This window comes from Equus przewalskii, chromosome X, assembly GCF_037783145.1.
Source record: "Equus przewalskii isolate Varuska chromosome X, EquPr2, whole genome shotgun sequence".
NCBI lineage: Eukaryota > Metazoa > Chordata > Mammalia > Perissodactyla > Equidae > Equus > Equus przewalskii.
In genome coordinates this window covers 30,926,314-30,942,827 of record NC_091863.1, presented here as the reverse complement: position 1 = coordinate 30,942,827, position 16,514 = coordinate 30,926,314, and the positions used below count along the sequence as shown (strand labels likewise).

General features: G+C 39.1%; 1 protein-coding gene across 1 annotated transcript; it reads left to right on the top strand.

Annotated features, from left to right (window-relative positions):
- Window positions 1-1,088: 1,088 nt before the first annotated feature.
- On the top strand, window positions 1,089-14,687 carry DYNLT3 (dynein light chain Tctex-type 3). Its single transcript, XM_070604951.1, has 5 exons — window positions 1,089-1,380; window positions 3,539-3,580; window positions 11,680-11,803; window positions 12,475-12,552; window positions 12,869-14,687. The coding sequence occupies exons 1-5, from the start codon at window positions 1,351-1,353 to the stop codon at window positions 12,943-12,945; spliced, it is 351 nt and encodes a 116-aa protein (XP_070461052.1). The 5' UTR covers window positions 1,089-1,350; the 3' UTR covers window positions 12,946-14,687.
- Window positions 14,688-16,514: the final 1,827 nt, after the last annotated feature.

The window sequence follows — 16,514 nt, the reverse complement described above, 5'->3', positions numbered from 1 at the left end:
CCTTCCAACTTTGATTTCAGGGATCAAAACAAAATAGTGCTTGTGGTAAGCTGAATAATGCCGCCCCCCGCCCACTCCCCCCACCCCCCCCCGCACAAGATGGCTACATCTGAATCCCCGGAACCTATGAATATGTTACCTGACGTGGCAAAGGGCACTTTGCAGACATGATTGAGTTAAGGATCTTGAGAGGGAGACAGGAGGCGAGGACATGAGGATGGAAGTAGAAGTCAGGAGAAAAGATGCTACACTGCTGTCTTTGAAGATGAAGGAAGGGGTCCTGAGCCAAGAGATGCAGGCAGCTTCTAGAAGCCAGAAAAGGCAAGGAAATGGATTCTCCCGTGGGGGCCTCCAGAAGGAACACAGTCCTACAGACCCATTTTACATTTCTGACTTCTAGCACTATAAAATAAGAAGTTTGTGCTGCTTTAAGCTACTAAATGTATGGTAATTTGTTACAGCAGCAGTCGGAAACTAATACAGTGGTTAAGAACTTGGGTGCTGTTATCAGACTACTCGAGTTTAAACCCTTCTTCTACTACTTACTGGATATATGACTCTGGGAACCTTACTTAAACTCTCTGTACCTCAGCTTCATCTGTAAAAATGGAATGAGGGTAACAGAACCAAACCTGCTGGGTTTTTATGGGTTTAAATGAGGAAATCCTTAGGATCCTCTGGAACTTAGTAATTTTTAAATAAACGTAATCATTGTTCTGCTAGGATTTATTGTTTAATTTAGGATATTTGTACTTCCTCTCCTATAAATCAAATATTGCTTTTTACACAGTCATTGGGGAGGAGGGGTATAGGTGCATCTACTTTAGGAGTTATGTATACAGCATCTCATTTGGTCCGTACAACCAACCGTGCAATAGGTATGTTTTCATACGAAAAGACTGAGGCTGTGGGAGGTCAATTTTTCCAAGTAACATAGCTAATAAGTGGACAAATCAGAGTGCCTTGTTCACGTAGCATTAACTATGATTATTTGCTGGATTATGATGAACGACTATGTGCAAATAACCACAGTATTGGGCACTAACCCATACTGTGGAGTCTAGACTGACTGACACTACGTCCCCCAATCTGATCCAGGCTGGCACAATTCCCAGCTCTTTAACACCCATCCCTTCTTTCCAGAAAGGTCGGAGGCAGCGGGGAGAAGCATTCCATCGCCTAGAACGCTGCCGGCGCCCCCTGGAAGGTGGCGCCAGTACGACACAAAGGCGGGGCCCGCGTGGGGGAACGCCCCGGGATATAGACGGGGCGGGGCCTCCCCGGAGGCCAGTGCGCGGCCGCGGAGCTCGACTTGCGCGTCGCTCCGCCCTCGGGAGAGTCGGCGCCACCATGGAGGAGTACCATCGCCACTGCGACGAGGTACCGCCCCTCTGCTGCCTGCGAGCGACCCCTGCCCCCGCCCGCCTTGGTGCGGTTTCTCGGCCGGGTGGTCTCCAGGCGCTTGGTGGCCCGGAGAGTTGGGGTGCGGTGTCCTCCGAGCCCGGGTCCTCCCCTCGGGGCCGGGGATCCGCCCCGCCCGTCTCGGTCCCCCACCCGGAGACCCTGAGGGTGGGCTGGGAGTCCGGGTGGCAGGGGCGGCCGGGAGAGCTTGGGGCCGGTGGCGGGGTCGGGGACGAGGGATGGAGGGCCTGACTCGGGGTGCGTGCGGTGAGGATGGGGTGGCGGGCGCCGCCCGTCTGCAGGGCAGGCCTTGAAAACCGGTCTTCCCGGTTGCTTCCTCCGTCCCTTGGCGTCCCCAAAGCAGGTACCGCAACCCCGCGAGCGAGGCCGTGGTGGCAGAGCCGCTCCCGCTCCCGGGCACTGTCACCTGGGTGGGCTGGAAGGAGGTGCTACATGGATTACGAGCTCTTGCTTACTGACTAGCTTCCCGAAACCTCACCAGAACCCCGTGATGTCAGTTTTCATCTTCCTGTTACTGATGGGGACTCTGACCTTCATGGCAGCTAAGTGACTTGCCCAAAGTTAAAACTGCCAGGAATGACAGATGCTCCATTTGAACCCAGGCCTCTGAGTACACAACTGCAACACTGGCTTCACTTTAACCGCTAGGAGGATGAGGCCTGTTGCATTCCAGCGTAAGCTGTGACAGACCTCGAGGGCAGAATAGACAAAGACATTTTCTGTCCAGTGGTAGCCACAGGTGAATGGTGCAGTGAAAAAAAGTAGGCACGTGGTGGAGGTGCCCCATAAAATGGTGTATTGTTAGACCCCTGGAAGGGGCTTCTGATCCATTCATCTTTAGGATGAAGGCTTCTGTAGAAGCTAAAACCACATTTAAAATAGTTCTGTGAGGCAGGTAGCATACCTACTTACTTGCAGGTTCGTGGTAAAGTGTTTTTATTTTGGAAATTGAGGCACAAGCAGTTTCATCCTGAGGCATATCCTCCAACAAGTCCTGACTCCTGAGAGGGTTCTTTCTGTACTGCAGTGCGTCCTAAATACGTATATTTAAAAAGAAATAAAATTACATGTGTTATTATGGTCACCAAGTACATCCTGATTATTTGGTGACTTTCCAAATCAAAGTGAAATGGACATCATTTAATTTGTAGGCCAATTTTGAAAATAGATAAAGACCTTATTTTGTGGTAAAATGGTAATTTTAATAGGGTCAAAACATGGGAACTTTTTTCATACTATTCCTAATTATTTAGGGTGTTTTTATTCCTTCGTTGTAATTCTGTGGTGTAATTGAGTTAAGTTGAAAATATTTTAAATGTGTACTCGAGATGATACTTATTTTCAAAATTTACTTGTTTTTTGAACTAATTTTAAGTTGTGTAGTGGGATTTATGAAAATGCTGATGTCATAAAGCACCTAAAAACATCTCCTTGGAAACAAATCATATATTACCAGAAGTCTTTTGTTTTAGATTTCAGTCTTATCACACCGCCAATTGTCTATTCTAGGATACTTGGGTATCATTAATAGTTGCTTTTAACTCAAGGTTCTAACAAGCCACTCCAGAGGAAACACTAAGTTGCCAGACCTATTATAAATTATTAAAGTGACATTAATTTTGAATGTTCAAGTATTTTCATAATCTTTAATTCAGGAAAGCCACATTTTTGCCTAGCACAAGTTAAAAACAAAATTGAAAATAATCTATTAAGCATGCTCTTCTCATGGACCATTTCCTGTGTACTGATAACGCATACATCTTTATATCTACTTCCTGCTTGTTTCCTGAGCTTTACAATACAGTGACTCTCAGTCTAGGGTATTCATCAGAATCAGCAGTAAAGCACTTTTTAAACAAATGTAGTTGCCCAGGCCCTGCCCCAGACTGAATGAATCAAAATCTCCAGGGAGCTGGGTGGGGAAAGCATTCTGTAATTTTAAAAGTGTTTGGGGTAGGATTAGCAACCTCGGGAGACCTGATGCCCCTCCCCACCTTTGGTCTCCTGTCACTGATACCTGTCCAGGCCAGCCTAGAGTGTTCTGTGTATCATCATAGCTTCAGATAAAAAGATGTCTGTGTTGAAAGCAGCTTTATCAGTTGTTTTTCCCCTTTAGGTTGGCTTCAATGCTGATGAAGCCCACAATATCATTAAAGAGGTAAGTTCTACATCTGTTCACCCTGAAGCCTGCTGCACTGATTGAAATTTTGAAAACTTATGTTTTGACTTTCAGTACAAAGTTAAAAACCTTAGTATTAAAACAAGATTTTTAATATTTATTCGCTAACTTTATAGGGGTGCTTCTATGTTTTGTCGTATGCTGTCAGACATCCTGGGGCTTACTCTTAAATTGATGTTTAAGTATTGGTCTAGAAAATTGGTTTGCTGTTTTCTAAAATTGGTGACCTGCCTTTGAGTAAAAGAACTTTTATTTCAGTAGGCCAATATTATTTTAAATGTTAATGCTATAAAAGTATATATATAATATATTTTATTAAATATAATATATGTTATAAATAAAACATTTTATTAAATACATAAATATATAAAAAATACGTAGCATTAAATATATATTTAAATTTATATATATAATTATACATATAAACTTTTATAGCATTAACATTTAAAAGTCTATATATACTTATATATATTTAAAATATATATTTATATATATAATATATACACTTTTATAGCATTATATATATAAAGTATATGTATACTTTTATAGCATTAACATTTAACATGTATATATTTGACATATATATACTTTTATATAGATAAATTATGTCTAATATTACATATATGTGTCAAATAAATAAAAGACCCTAGAAATACCTGCTTTTGGCCATTGTATGCAGTTTTTACCCCAATATAATTAGAAAAGTAATCACTTAACATCTTTTAGACACTGATGTGATAGTAAATAAAAATCCTAAGAAAAATGTTGAAAGGTGAAATCTGGTCCTCCTGTTAAGCAAGTAGACCAGAAGGCCTCTTTGGGAGTCCATTCTGGCAGAACTTTAATTAAGTCTAGTGGTATCACATACAGACTACACTGTGGGTAAGGTATTTATGAACATTTTTAATAGTCATTTTTAACCGTGCCAAATCCGAGAACACAGTGAGCTGGCCCAGGAGGCATGCTTGTGCTGTGGGTATGGCTGTTGGGGCCTGTGTCCTCTCTTTTGTTGTTTGTAAGTCTGACTAGGAGTTTGTCAATTTTGTTTATCGTCTCGGAGAACCAGCTGTTTGTTTCATTGATCCTTTCTACTGCCTTTTTTGTTTCAATTGCATTTATTTCTGCTCTGATTTTTATTGTTTCCCTCCTACTGACTTTTGGCTTTGTTTGTTCTTTTTCTAATTCAGTTAGGTGTAGTTTGTGATTGCTTATTTGGGATTTTTCTTGTTTGTTAAGGTGGGCCTGTATTGCAATAAATTTCCCTCTTAGGACCACTTTTGGTACATCCCACATAAGTTGGTATGATGTGTTTTCATTTTCATTTGTCTCCAGATATTTTTTTATTTCTCCTTTAATTTCTTCAATGATCCATTGGTTCAGTAGCATATTGTTTAGTCTCCACATCTTTGTCCCTTTCTCAGCTTTTTTCTTGTAGTTAATTTCTAGTTTCATAGCATTATGGTCAGAAAATATGCTTGTTATTATTTCAATCTTCTTTAATTTATTGAGGCTTGCCTTGTTTCCCAACATATGATCTGTCCTTGAGAATGTTCCACGCACACTTGAGAAGAATGTGTATTCTGCTGTTTTTGGATGGAGTGGTCTATATATAACTATTAAGTCCATCTGGTCTAGCTTTTCATTTAGTTCCACTATTTCCTTGTTGACTTTTTGTCTGGAAGATCTATCCATTGATGTGAGTGGAGTGTTGAGGTCCTCTACTATTATTGTGTTGTTAGTATCTCATTTTAGGTTTGTTAATGGTTGCTATATGTACTTTGGTGCTCCTGTGTTGGGTGCATGGATGTTTATAACTGTTATGTCTTCTTGGTGGGATATCCCTTTGATCATTATATACTGCCCCTCTTTGTCTCACTTTACCTGCATTATCTTGAAGTCTACTTTGTCTGATATAAGAATTGCTACACCTGTTTTCTTTTATATGTCATTAGCTTGGAGTGTTGTCTCCCATCCCTTCACTCTGAGCTTGTCTTTGTCATTGAAGCTGAGATGTTTCCTGGAGGCAGCATATTGTTGGGTCTTGTTCTTGAATCCATCTTGCCACTCTGTGTCTTTTTATTGGCAAGTTCAATCCATTTATATTTAGAGTGATTATTGATATATGAGGGCTTAATGCTGCCATTTTATCATTTGTTTTCTGGGGTTTGCTGGTTCGGATCCCAGATGCGGCCCTATGCACGGCTTGTCAAGCCATGCTGTAGCAGGTGTCCCACGTATGAAGCAGAGGAAGATGGGCACAGATGTTAGCTCAGGGCCAGTCTTCCTCAGCAAAAGAGGATTGGTGGCAGATGTTAGATCAGGGCTAATCTTCCTCAAAAAAAAAAAAGAAAGAAAATGGACTATCTCATCTACGAGATTTTGCATACAAACCTCATGGTAACCACTAAAGAAAAAAGTAGAGCAGAGTCACAAATAATAAATAAGGAGAAAACTAAGAAATTCAGCATAAAAAACTACCTAACTGAATTGGTAGTCTGAAATACACGGAACGAGAAACAAAGGAAATGCAGGAGAACCCTGCATTCAGGGCTTCGTAACCCCTTCTTTTTTTTTCAGGTATGAAGGCCTTCTTGAGGATTTCTTTTAGGGATGGTCTTGTGGTGCTGAACTCCCTTAGCTTTTGTTTATCTGGGAATGTTTTTATTTCTCCATCATATCTGAAGGATATTTTCACTTGATAGAGTGTTCTTGGCTGAAAGTTTTTGTCTTTCAAAGATTTGAATATATCATTCTACTCTCTCCTACCCTGTAAAGTATCTGCTGACAAAATCTGCCGAAAGCCTGATAGGGATTCCTTTGTAAGTTATTTCCTTCTGCCTGCTGCCCTTAGTATTGTTTCTTTGTCATTGACTTTTGCCAGCTTCACTACTATATGCCTTGCAGTAGGTCTTTTTGCATTGACAAAGTTAGGAGATCTGGTGGTCTTCTTCATGTGAATTTCCATCTCCTTCCCCAGGTTTGGGAAGTTCTCTGCTATTATTTCTTTGAATAAGCTTTGTGCTCCACTCTCCCTCTCTTCTCCCCGTGGAATACCTATAATCCTTATGTTGCATTTCCTGAGTGAGTTAGATATTTCTTGGAGACTTTCTTCATTTCTTTTTAGTCTTAGTTCTTTCTCCTCCTGCATCTGAAGCATTTCTGAATTTCTATCCTCAATCATGCTGATTCATTCCTTGATGATATCTGCTCTACCGTTCATGGAATCTATGTTCTGCTTTATCTCATCCATTGTGTTTTTCATCTCCAATATTTCTGCTTGGTTCTTCTTTATAGTTTCAATCTCTTTTGTGAATTAGCTCCTGAACTTGTTGAATTGTCTATCTGTATTCTCTTTTAACTCATTGAGTTTTTTTAATGATAGCTATTTTTAATTCTCTGTCATTCAGGTTATAGATTTCTGTGTCTTCAGGATTTATTTCTGGGTACTTGTCATTTTCCTTCTGGTCTGGAGATTTAATATAATTTTTCATACTGTTAGATGGTGTAAATTTGTGCTTCCACATTGTGGTAGCATTTGATTGCCACTTCTGCCCTTTGCCACTAGGTGGGGGTCAATAGCTGCATATTCTGAGCCCACTGCAACTGAGGGGACAGCTCCAAGTTGCTGAGCAGTGGCACCAGGGCGCCAGGAGGGGGAGGGGTTGCTTTGTTCTTCTGCACGATCTCAGGGACTTCCTCCTGTGCCCTCGCTATCTGCTCTTCTAGGATGTTGGCTTGATGCAGACACCCCCACCATAGCTAGTCCCCTCTGTGAGGGGCTTCCCTCCTGATTGTGAGGGACTTCAGGGATCTATGGTGTTCCCTGGGAGGACCATCACTTCCTCCCTCCTTTCCTCCCTGTGGCTACACATAATCTCCTGGTTGCTGTCTTTCCATGAGGAAGAGAAGCATTCTCTTACCTCGATCGACTTCCTCAGGGGGGCCCCAGCACCTCCACCTTCCAACACGTGGCTGCATGGGTCTCTCAGATGTCTTTTGTGTTGTGCGGATGTCCTCTGTTGGAATATGTATGTCCTTTTCATTTTATCTTTGTGGGGAGAGTTTACTGGAAGAGCTTACTTTGCCGTGATGCTGATGTCCCTCCCTCCTGCCATATTTTAATATTTCAGAATCATGTATTAGAACTATGTAGCTAGGCATATTTAATTACTAAAATAGAATGCAAATGTTTTCGATCCCTTAACAATGCAAAAGCACAAATGAGGGTGAATGGGAGGTAGAAGAGAGGATGGAAGTCACGGGAAGGGCAGGAGTGATAACAGCCTGATTTTTCAAAGTCGAAAGTCAAGAGAGACTGTCCTTGGTTGATGTAACATGAAGAAGAGGTTGCTCAGGTATTTGAGTAGTCTTTTAAATAGTACCTTTTTCTTTACCCACGTTCTGAACCAGAGAGTCATTAGAAAGAGAATAAAATATCACCTTTATTGTTTGTAAAGACTGGGTTGGAGATTGGAGCTTGTTTTACAAACTCCCTGCCTGCTTAGTTCAGTCCTTGGAAGAGGCTTCCAAGGGAAACTTTGAGTCAGCAGAAAGCAACACTCAGCCAGGCTAGTGCCTTTTGTTGGTCTGGGCAGAAAGGGAAGGAGAGACCAAATGTCCAAGTCTAAGGCGTTCGGGAGATTGGCTCTCCCAGATGGGAATGGTGGAACAGCAGTTGTCACCCACCAGTCAGGCAACTCACTCCACGTCTGTGGAGAGGAGTGATAACAGGTGGGGCCAGAGGCTGGGAATGCCAAGGCAAAGTCCTCTGTGTGGAAGGAAATGTGAGGAGTGGAAGAAAAGATGCATGCTTCTAGCAATGTAAATATATCGAAGTAAAAATAATGAATTCACTGTATTAAGGGAAGTGGGGGAGGAAGGTTGCTGGTGGTCTGAGGGAACTAAATTTCCATCTCTCACAGCAGGAGTTCTAGGGACACTGTCTGTAATTCATAAATCAAGAACTAGTGATGTAAATAGTATTCAGGGATGTGTAAGTAACCCTTAGAAGAAATAAACAGTTGTACGTGAAAGGTGTTTCCTCTGGGGAAGGGGACCGGGGATAGGAAAGAGAGGGGAGGGGATTCTTGCTTTTCATTTTAAGCTCTTCTGGCCTGTTGGATTTTGAAAACCATGTGCATGTGTTACTTTGAGATTTTATTAAAGTAAAAGAACTATGCTTAAACTGGGATATACATGCTTTGCAGTGGCTAGAAGGTGCTGGAAGCCACTGGGTGCAATTTAGAGCACCAATTTTTTTACTTAAATATTTGCAAAAGGGAGTTAAATAATATAAATAATTTAACTGTGGGGCTGGCCCCGTGGCTGAGTGGTTAAGTTCGAACGCTCCGCTTGGGTGTCCCAGGGTTTTGCCAGTTTGGATCCTGGGCGTGAACATGGCTCCACTCATCAGGCCATGCTGAGGTGGCGTCCCACATAGCACAACCAGAGGGACCCACAACTAAAATATACAACTATGTACCAGGGGGCTTTGGGGAGAAAAAGCAAAAAAAAAATCTTTAAAAAAATAATTTAACTGAAAACATTTTTTAATGAAAACAAACTCTAACACATTATGGAGACAAAAGCAAGCTTTGCTTGAATTTTTTATATGAAATATGAAACTTCAAAGAAATCTCACGTTTGCTTCAGGTGACTTTCAGCTGCATGTCCATCCTCTTCCCTCCCCCTTCCTTCCCATGAGCCAACTCTCTGCCATTGAGGCATTGGAAAGGCTTGAGAGAGAGCGAGCACTATTTTAAAACATTTCAGCACTTCCTGGATGATTACACAATTTCAGCAGGTATTTCTGTTTTCCTTATCTGTTGCTGATCACCTTATTTTCTTTCCTTTGATTCCTTGCTCTGAACCCCTATGCTAATATTTTTTCCCCTCAGAAGTCTTAGAGCCACTCACTCATCAGCGATATGCATATATTTTATGTATTGTCAGGAATGGAATTTGTCCCTAAACAAATTCTCAAAGAAAAAGTGAGTCACAAATGGAATGAACTTGGAACTTAGTCTAAAGTATATTTGATTCGGGTTGCCCAGAGAGTGTATCAAAGCCACTATTACTTCAACACAAACATTTATTGAGTGCCTGCTACATGCCCAGGTCCTGAATTTGGCCCTGGGAACATAAAACAGGTGAAGGACCTCGTTATCTAGTGGGCCTCCTGGTTACTGGTAATTGCGAAAGCGAAATGTTAATTAATAGCAATTAACAGGATATTTGCAGTGGGATCCTCAGCCCTGTGATGTTTTCTGTTGTTTAGAGCAGAACTTGAAGTGTTCCTATTAGAAAACCTGAAAGAAAAACCAGTGCTCTTAGTTTCCCATGAAGGAAAAGCAGTCTGGGGAGAGGAAGAGGTTTGCCCAAAGGGCACGAACTTAGGAATGATAAAGCCGGAATTAAAACCCTGTTCCCCTGTCCCTGGGGCCACTGGTCCCCCTAACTCTGTCATGTTATTGAACATTCTAGAATAATTTGAGCCACTTTACTTTCTTTAGCATTTCTAAATTTAATTTCTTTTTTTACATTTTATCATCAATGAAGATTTTATACTATCCAGCTTAACATTCCATATTAATTTGTGCCTTTATGAATCTTTAGTCCAGTTGTAGTAAATGAAAGCTGCGCGCGTGCGTGTGTGTGTGTGTGTGTGTTAGTTATTAAGCTGGATTCTATGCATGAATTGAATGAGTGCTTTATTGTCCAGGCTCTGTCGCTTGAATATAAAATAATAGCAGTAAAATAAGTCAGAGAAAGACAAATACTGTATGATCTCACTTATATATGGAATCTAAAATAGCCAAACTCACAGAAACAGAGGTTGCGGGGGTTGGGGGGTTGTGAGGGTGGGGGGCCCAGGGGAGGGGAATTGGGGAGATGTTGGTCAAAGGGTACAAACTTCGAGCTATAAGATGAATAAGTCCTGGGGGTATAATGTAGAGCATAGTGGCAATAGTTAATAATACTGTATTGTATACTTGAAAGTTGCTGAGAGTAGATCTTAAATGTTCTCACCGGACACACACACACACGCACACAAAAGATAACTATGTGAGGAGATGAATGTGTTAACTAACCTTATTGTGGTAATCACTTCACAGTATATATGTGTATCAAATCATCACATTGTACACCTTAAACTTACACAATATTATTTGTCAATTATATCTCAATAAAACTGCAAATATAAAATAACAGCAATAATAATGATGATGATAATATCATTGCTTATGTACTTATCCTGTGGCAGTCGCTGTGTTTGAGCACTTGGCATTCATGGTCTCACCTCATCCTAACAACAACCTGATAAGATGAGGCTGTTATCCCTACTTTGTGGATTAGGAAAATAGGGGCTTCAAGAGGTTAAGTCACTTCAGAAGGTCACACAGCAAGTAGGTGGCAGAGTTGACCTTAAAACCTAAGACTGTGATACTAAACCAGTGTTGTTAATCAGGCATCAGAAATGGATGCAGGTAAGCACTGTGGAAAATTATTTAACTTTCTCTTTCTAGAATACCGGAAAGGTAGTGTTCGTCGATGATTTACTTATAGTGGCAAGTGTGTTAATTGTTTTATAGCTAAGCAATTATATAACATGAATGAGAATATAATTATTATACATGAGAATTATATTTTTAAATTGATCACATCCTTTGTTTCTAGCATCTGAAACCTAGTTCAAATGCCAGCTGGTTCCAAGCCGTTCTTTAACCAATTGGTATCACCCTTTTGTAATATCCACCCGCATCCATAATCCTTTTATGACATAACTTATCACACTTGGTTACCCTTCCTTGTGTCATAGAGTTCTTTTATTAGCTTCTCTGCTAGATTGTTCAGTTCTTTACAACAGAGGCCATGCCATATTTATCTTTATATGACACATAGTATCTCACAGAGAGATAATGCATGCAGAAATGCTTTGAAAATTCTAAAATAATTAGACACAATGCATAATAAATATTTCCCAAGATGCTTTATTGGGTTATAAATATATTTCATGTTTTGAATAATTTTTGCTGCAGTTTGTGTATAATTTGTTTGATTATCCTCTACCCTTTTAGTGTATAGATGGGGTCTTAGGTGGTGAAGATTATAATCAGAACAACATCAACCAGTGGACTGCAAGCATAGTGGAACAGTCCTTAGCACATTTGGTTAAGTTGGGAAAAGCTTATAAATATATTGGTAAGTATCACCATCTTTTATCCCTAGTTTACTCACCTTTGTCCTTGTGGTTTTCTCTGAATTTGGAGAATGTAAATGAGTGATAGACAATCAAGTTGGATACTAATCGGGTATGAAGGACTTCTGACTTATTCATCCAAAGATAATATATAATAATACCTAAAAGATGGAGCTCTTTAGCTACTTAAAAGCAGTTTGAACTCCTGCCAACCATCTGCTTGCCCTTGGTAGCATCCTCTTTTACGTTTCCATCAGTTATCCCTTTCCATCAAAACCCACTCAGGCCTACTGTCTTCCTTTCAATAGCCCCATGCCTCCTTACATGTAGGTCTGTGAAGTGCCATGCAAAAATTGTTTGTAAAGTGGAGTCTTTTCTTCATTTCTGTGTCTGAATTATGCCCATGGAACAAGGCACATAATTTGGCCAAGATTTTTCCTGCACTGTAGTCACCAATTGTTGTGGCAATGGGCAACAAACAGACGGGACCCAGTGGGGTCGGTATCGTGGTGGTACATAATCAAGATGAGAGTCTTATTTTTTTCAGTCCATTTGCTGAATGTTTTGTTTTCTGTTACTTTTACAGCTTTTAGAGCTCTGAACTCAAACACTTAGATCTTAGGGGTCTTTTCCTTTGTTTATAAATGTTCTCACTCTGCACCTTTATTTTTAGTGACCTGTGCAGTGGTCCAGAGAAGTGCATATGGCTTTCACACGGCCAGCTCATGTTTTTGGGATACTACATCTGACGGTAAGAGACCTTAAGCTGATTCAAACCAAGTCCAACTTCTAGCATACAGTGTACTTATTATCGAATGCTTATTTATTTCCAATTAAATTATGAAAAGACACTTATCAACAAAATTGCTTTGTACCTAGTCACAAGTATGCCTTCAGAAAAATATGAGATGTGAGGGTTTAACAGATTGCAGGAAATAAGAAACTAAAACCTATGAAAAATGTATACATATATATATATATATATATATATATATATATATATATATATCTCTGGTAATTTTGATGTTTTTCTGGTATTTCAAAGTCCTCTTTTTGTGTATTTTCAGGAACCTGTACTGTAAGATGGGAGAACCGAACCATGAACTGTATCGTCAATGTTTTTGCCATTGCTATTGTCCTGTGATGGACTAAAAATGTTTGGCCAAAGCCATTAACTTAAGAATTTGTCAGTGTATCCTTTCTAAAAAGAGTAGTAGTTACTCATTAATGTGCTAGATGACAAGTGTGCAGTATGCTTCCAAGCTATCAACAAAAACTGAATATTATAAGCAAGCAATCTCATAGTAAATTGGGAGATTATCTCATATTCTATACAGCATCGTTTAAATAAGAACATTTGACATCAGCGAAAAACAAATACGGAAACATGGCATGACGTGAAAATATAATCTTACATTTACACGGGCTTTTCACTAACATTACATACCTAAGGAGATGGGGAAATCCATTCAGATAAAAAAATCCTCTTTCAGCTAGAGAAATTAGCAGGGATAAATATCTGAACAAAAAACATTGCAAGGTTAAAGGTGGAGAAAATAATAATTAGCTAACGCTTCTTGGGTTTTATTTCTTCTCACCAGTTGTACATATGGTTTAGTGGAAAGTAATTTTGCTCCTTTTTTTCCTATCAACTAATATTACAGTAGCAACTATTATTAACCAGTTTACTTTTTCTGAGAATTGTTAAGACAGTTTTTTAAATTTCAAGTTCTTGGACTTACATTTTAGGGCAAATTAAATCTGGTAACCCGAATTCCGTAGTTAAAATTAGTTTCAGTATATGATGGAAAGGATCTGACTCTAACAGCTGCCTTACAAATCACTCATTCCATGGGGAACATTTATTGAATGCCTATCATGAGCATATTTCTCTGCTAGGCATTACAGTTGTCAATATGTCGTTCAAATTCTAAGTTTCTTTGGCACCTGTTCATTCAGACAACTAACATTTATTATTTGGGGAAGACAAAAAAAAGAGTTGTTTTACAAGAGAGGAAAAAAAGTGAATCTGGTTATTCATGTAGCAGTAAGCAAAATGGAAAGCACTTACGCTGACAGAGAATTATGGATGTAATTTTAAGAATTGCTCCTAGCAAGTAAAAAAATACATAAAATATGCAACTCTTAGTTAAAGGCCTTATTAGCAGTTTAACTATATAAGTAGTAAATGTTGTCATTGCTTTAGTTAAAACCATCTGTAAATAATTTTAAATACTAATTGTGTGGGGTTCAAATTGAGTAGAATAAAGTATAAATTAAAAGTATACAATCATTAGCAGGTTATTGAAAATCTCAGGGTATATGGAATGTAGTTCAATTTATTAAGAAAATAAAACATGAAAAATTAGGGTACAAGGCTGGCCACCAAATGCGAAGTCAATCTGCTATTTAACTTTGAAAACAAGCAATTTTACATATTACCACTAACACTAATACATATAGGTGATGGAACCATGATTCATTGAATTTTGGGGGTAAAGAAAAGCTTAGTATTAGTATTGACAATATTAAGATAGTATTCTTGTAGGAATGCTATGTGCATGTTTGATATTTTGCTGAGTAATGAATTGTTCAATATTTAAGGAGAATATTAAGAAAACACAAGGGTAGAGTTTGATACAGTGACCGACATTTTTGGCACATCAAAAATTCTCATAGTCATTACCTTTATGTTACTTTACGCTACTGGCTTTTGTGCCCTTGAAGATTCTAACAGTGACCAAAATATCTGTGTGGTTAAGGCTCACTTTGATTATTGTTATTGAAGCCTGATTTTAAAAGAATAATAATCAAAAATACCTCGTGAACTTGCTATCTGCTCTGTTTCTAGTTAAAATATAATAAAGATTATCTGCCTGTGCTGTACTCTTGCTTCTAGGTAATCATTGAATGGTTAAAGAAATGGCATTGTGCTTACTCTTAAAAATTCTAAATAGGAGGAATGAGGAAGAGAAATGAAGGTCGGACCACATAGATACATTGTACAGAATAAATACCATTAAAATAGTAACCTAAACCCAGTATTCACCATTACAACATAATTAATAGCTTCTATTTTATGCCTTTTATGATTTTAACACAAAATTTCACTTAAAAAATGTCAGTGTAAAATGTGTTCTGGAACTATTGATTAGCTTTTAATGACTATTTTTGGCAAGGAATTTTGTCCTATTTGTCAACTTGTAATTGAGTTGTTGCTGGGTTTTCTTTTAATTAAGGACTTTAAGTATGTAAAATTAGGGTATTCAAATGTAAGTAGTAACTCCTAACTCGGATTTTTGTAAAGCTGTAATTTAATGTTTATAAAGTGCTAGTATACTGCCCTAAATGATGGCAACATCTCATTACATTTCCTCTAGTAAAAAGCACTTTTTTACTCTTTTTTCCAAGTTGGGTGTTACCTCATTATGTCACTGAAAGCTTTTTCACCACCTACACTCATCATCTCATTTTTAAAGTAATCTTACTATGCTGCAGATTATATTTTCCAAGTTTGAGTAAAAAATCCCTATCTATCCTTGATGACAGTTTTTAAAAAATGGGGGAAAAATATGTGACTTTTTATGGCAAATGAACTAGGTCTGTCTTATAGCAGATGCCAAAGCAAAGTTTGAGAGAGGAATTGAAAATTTCACCCCATGTGCTAGAATCTGCCCAAGGAGAATTTGTTTCATAATCCAGAACGTGGAGCTATATTTGTGGCTAAAGATGCCTACCGTTTCAGTGTCTAGTAATTCAGTAAAATTGACCTTTGCATGTTTATTAAATTCCCAGTAAAAGGATCTTAAGCATTGAGCCCTTAGAAGATTTAGATGGCCACCATCAGTATACATTAACCTCAGTGGTCCAGGAAGTTATAGCCCACCCTGTCTAATTGCAAACCCTATGTTTCTCACTGTGGTCCCCCTTAATGTCATTCCATGTCATCCTTGGGATATGTAGGATATATTGACAATCAAGGCCTAATTAGAAATGACTCCTAATTGTTTCATAGTGTCTATTCCCAAAATGGTTGCTGAGGATCTCAGGGACGAAACTGGAACTTTCTGCAGACACTTGCAGCACCACTGGTATGGTATGTATCTTCCCTATGGGACGCACAGTGGGGGCAGCTGCCCCCCGCCTGGGGTCCTTTAAGGGTCAGGACCATATGGGAAAGTTCCTTTGCAGCTCTGCCTAACCACGTCAGGGGATTCGATGCCAGGGTTTATCCAGTAAAACAGTCACATTTCTTCATGTAAACATACAACCTTTTTATTGCACTGAATACTTCATCTTTTTAGATATATTTTTATTTATGCCAGCTTCTAATTTGAGATATTTCAACCTGGGTTTCTCAGGGCAGAATTTTACATGAAGCAGTATTATTATCTAATGAAAGTTCTGTCGATTCATTTGCATCCCCTACAGTGCGTTATGGAGAAAATCTCCATAAAAATTATTAGATTGTGGCACATACCGATCTTTCCTTAACCTTTAATTTTGTAGGCTAGGAATTCGGGTTAAGCTGCATGAGCTGACATAGGCTTTCACAGCTCATGCTCATGCAGAATACCACTCAAAATGGTCAGGATTAGAATAATGGTCTCTTAATAATTAAATTAAAGCAAATTTTTTCTGTAAAGGGCCGAATAGTAAATATTTGAGACTTTGAAGACCTTTGCAACTGCTCAAGTGTGCTGTCGTAGTGTG

Bases quoted from the DNA above. Each gene is read 5' to 3' on its own strand.
- DYNLT3 (XM_070604951.1), top strand. From the start codon at position 1,351: ATGGAGGAGTACCATCGCCACTGCGACGAG. The intron at 11,804-12,474 runs GTAAGTATCACC...CTTTATTTTTAG, and splicing joins AAAAGCTTATAAATATATTG to TGACCTGTGCAGTGGTCCAG. The intron at 12,553-12,868 runs GTAAGAGACCTT...GTGTATTTTCAG, and splicing joins TTGGGATACTACATCTGACG to GAACCTGTACTGTAAGATGG.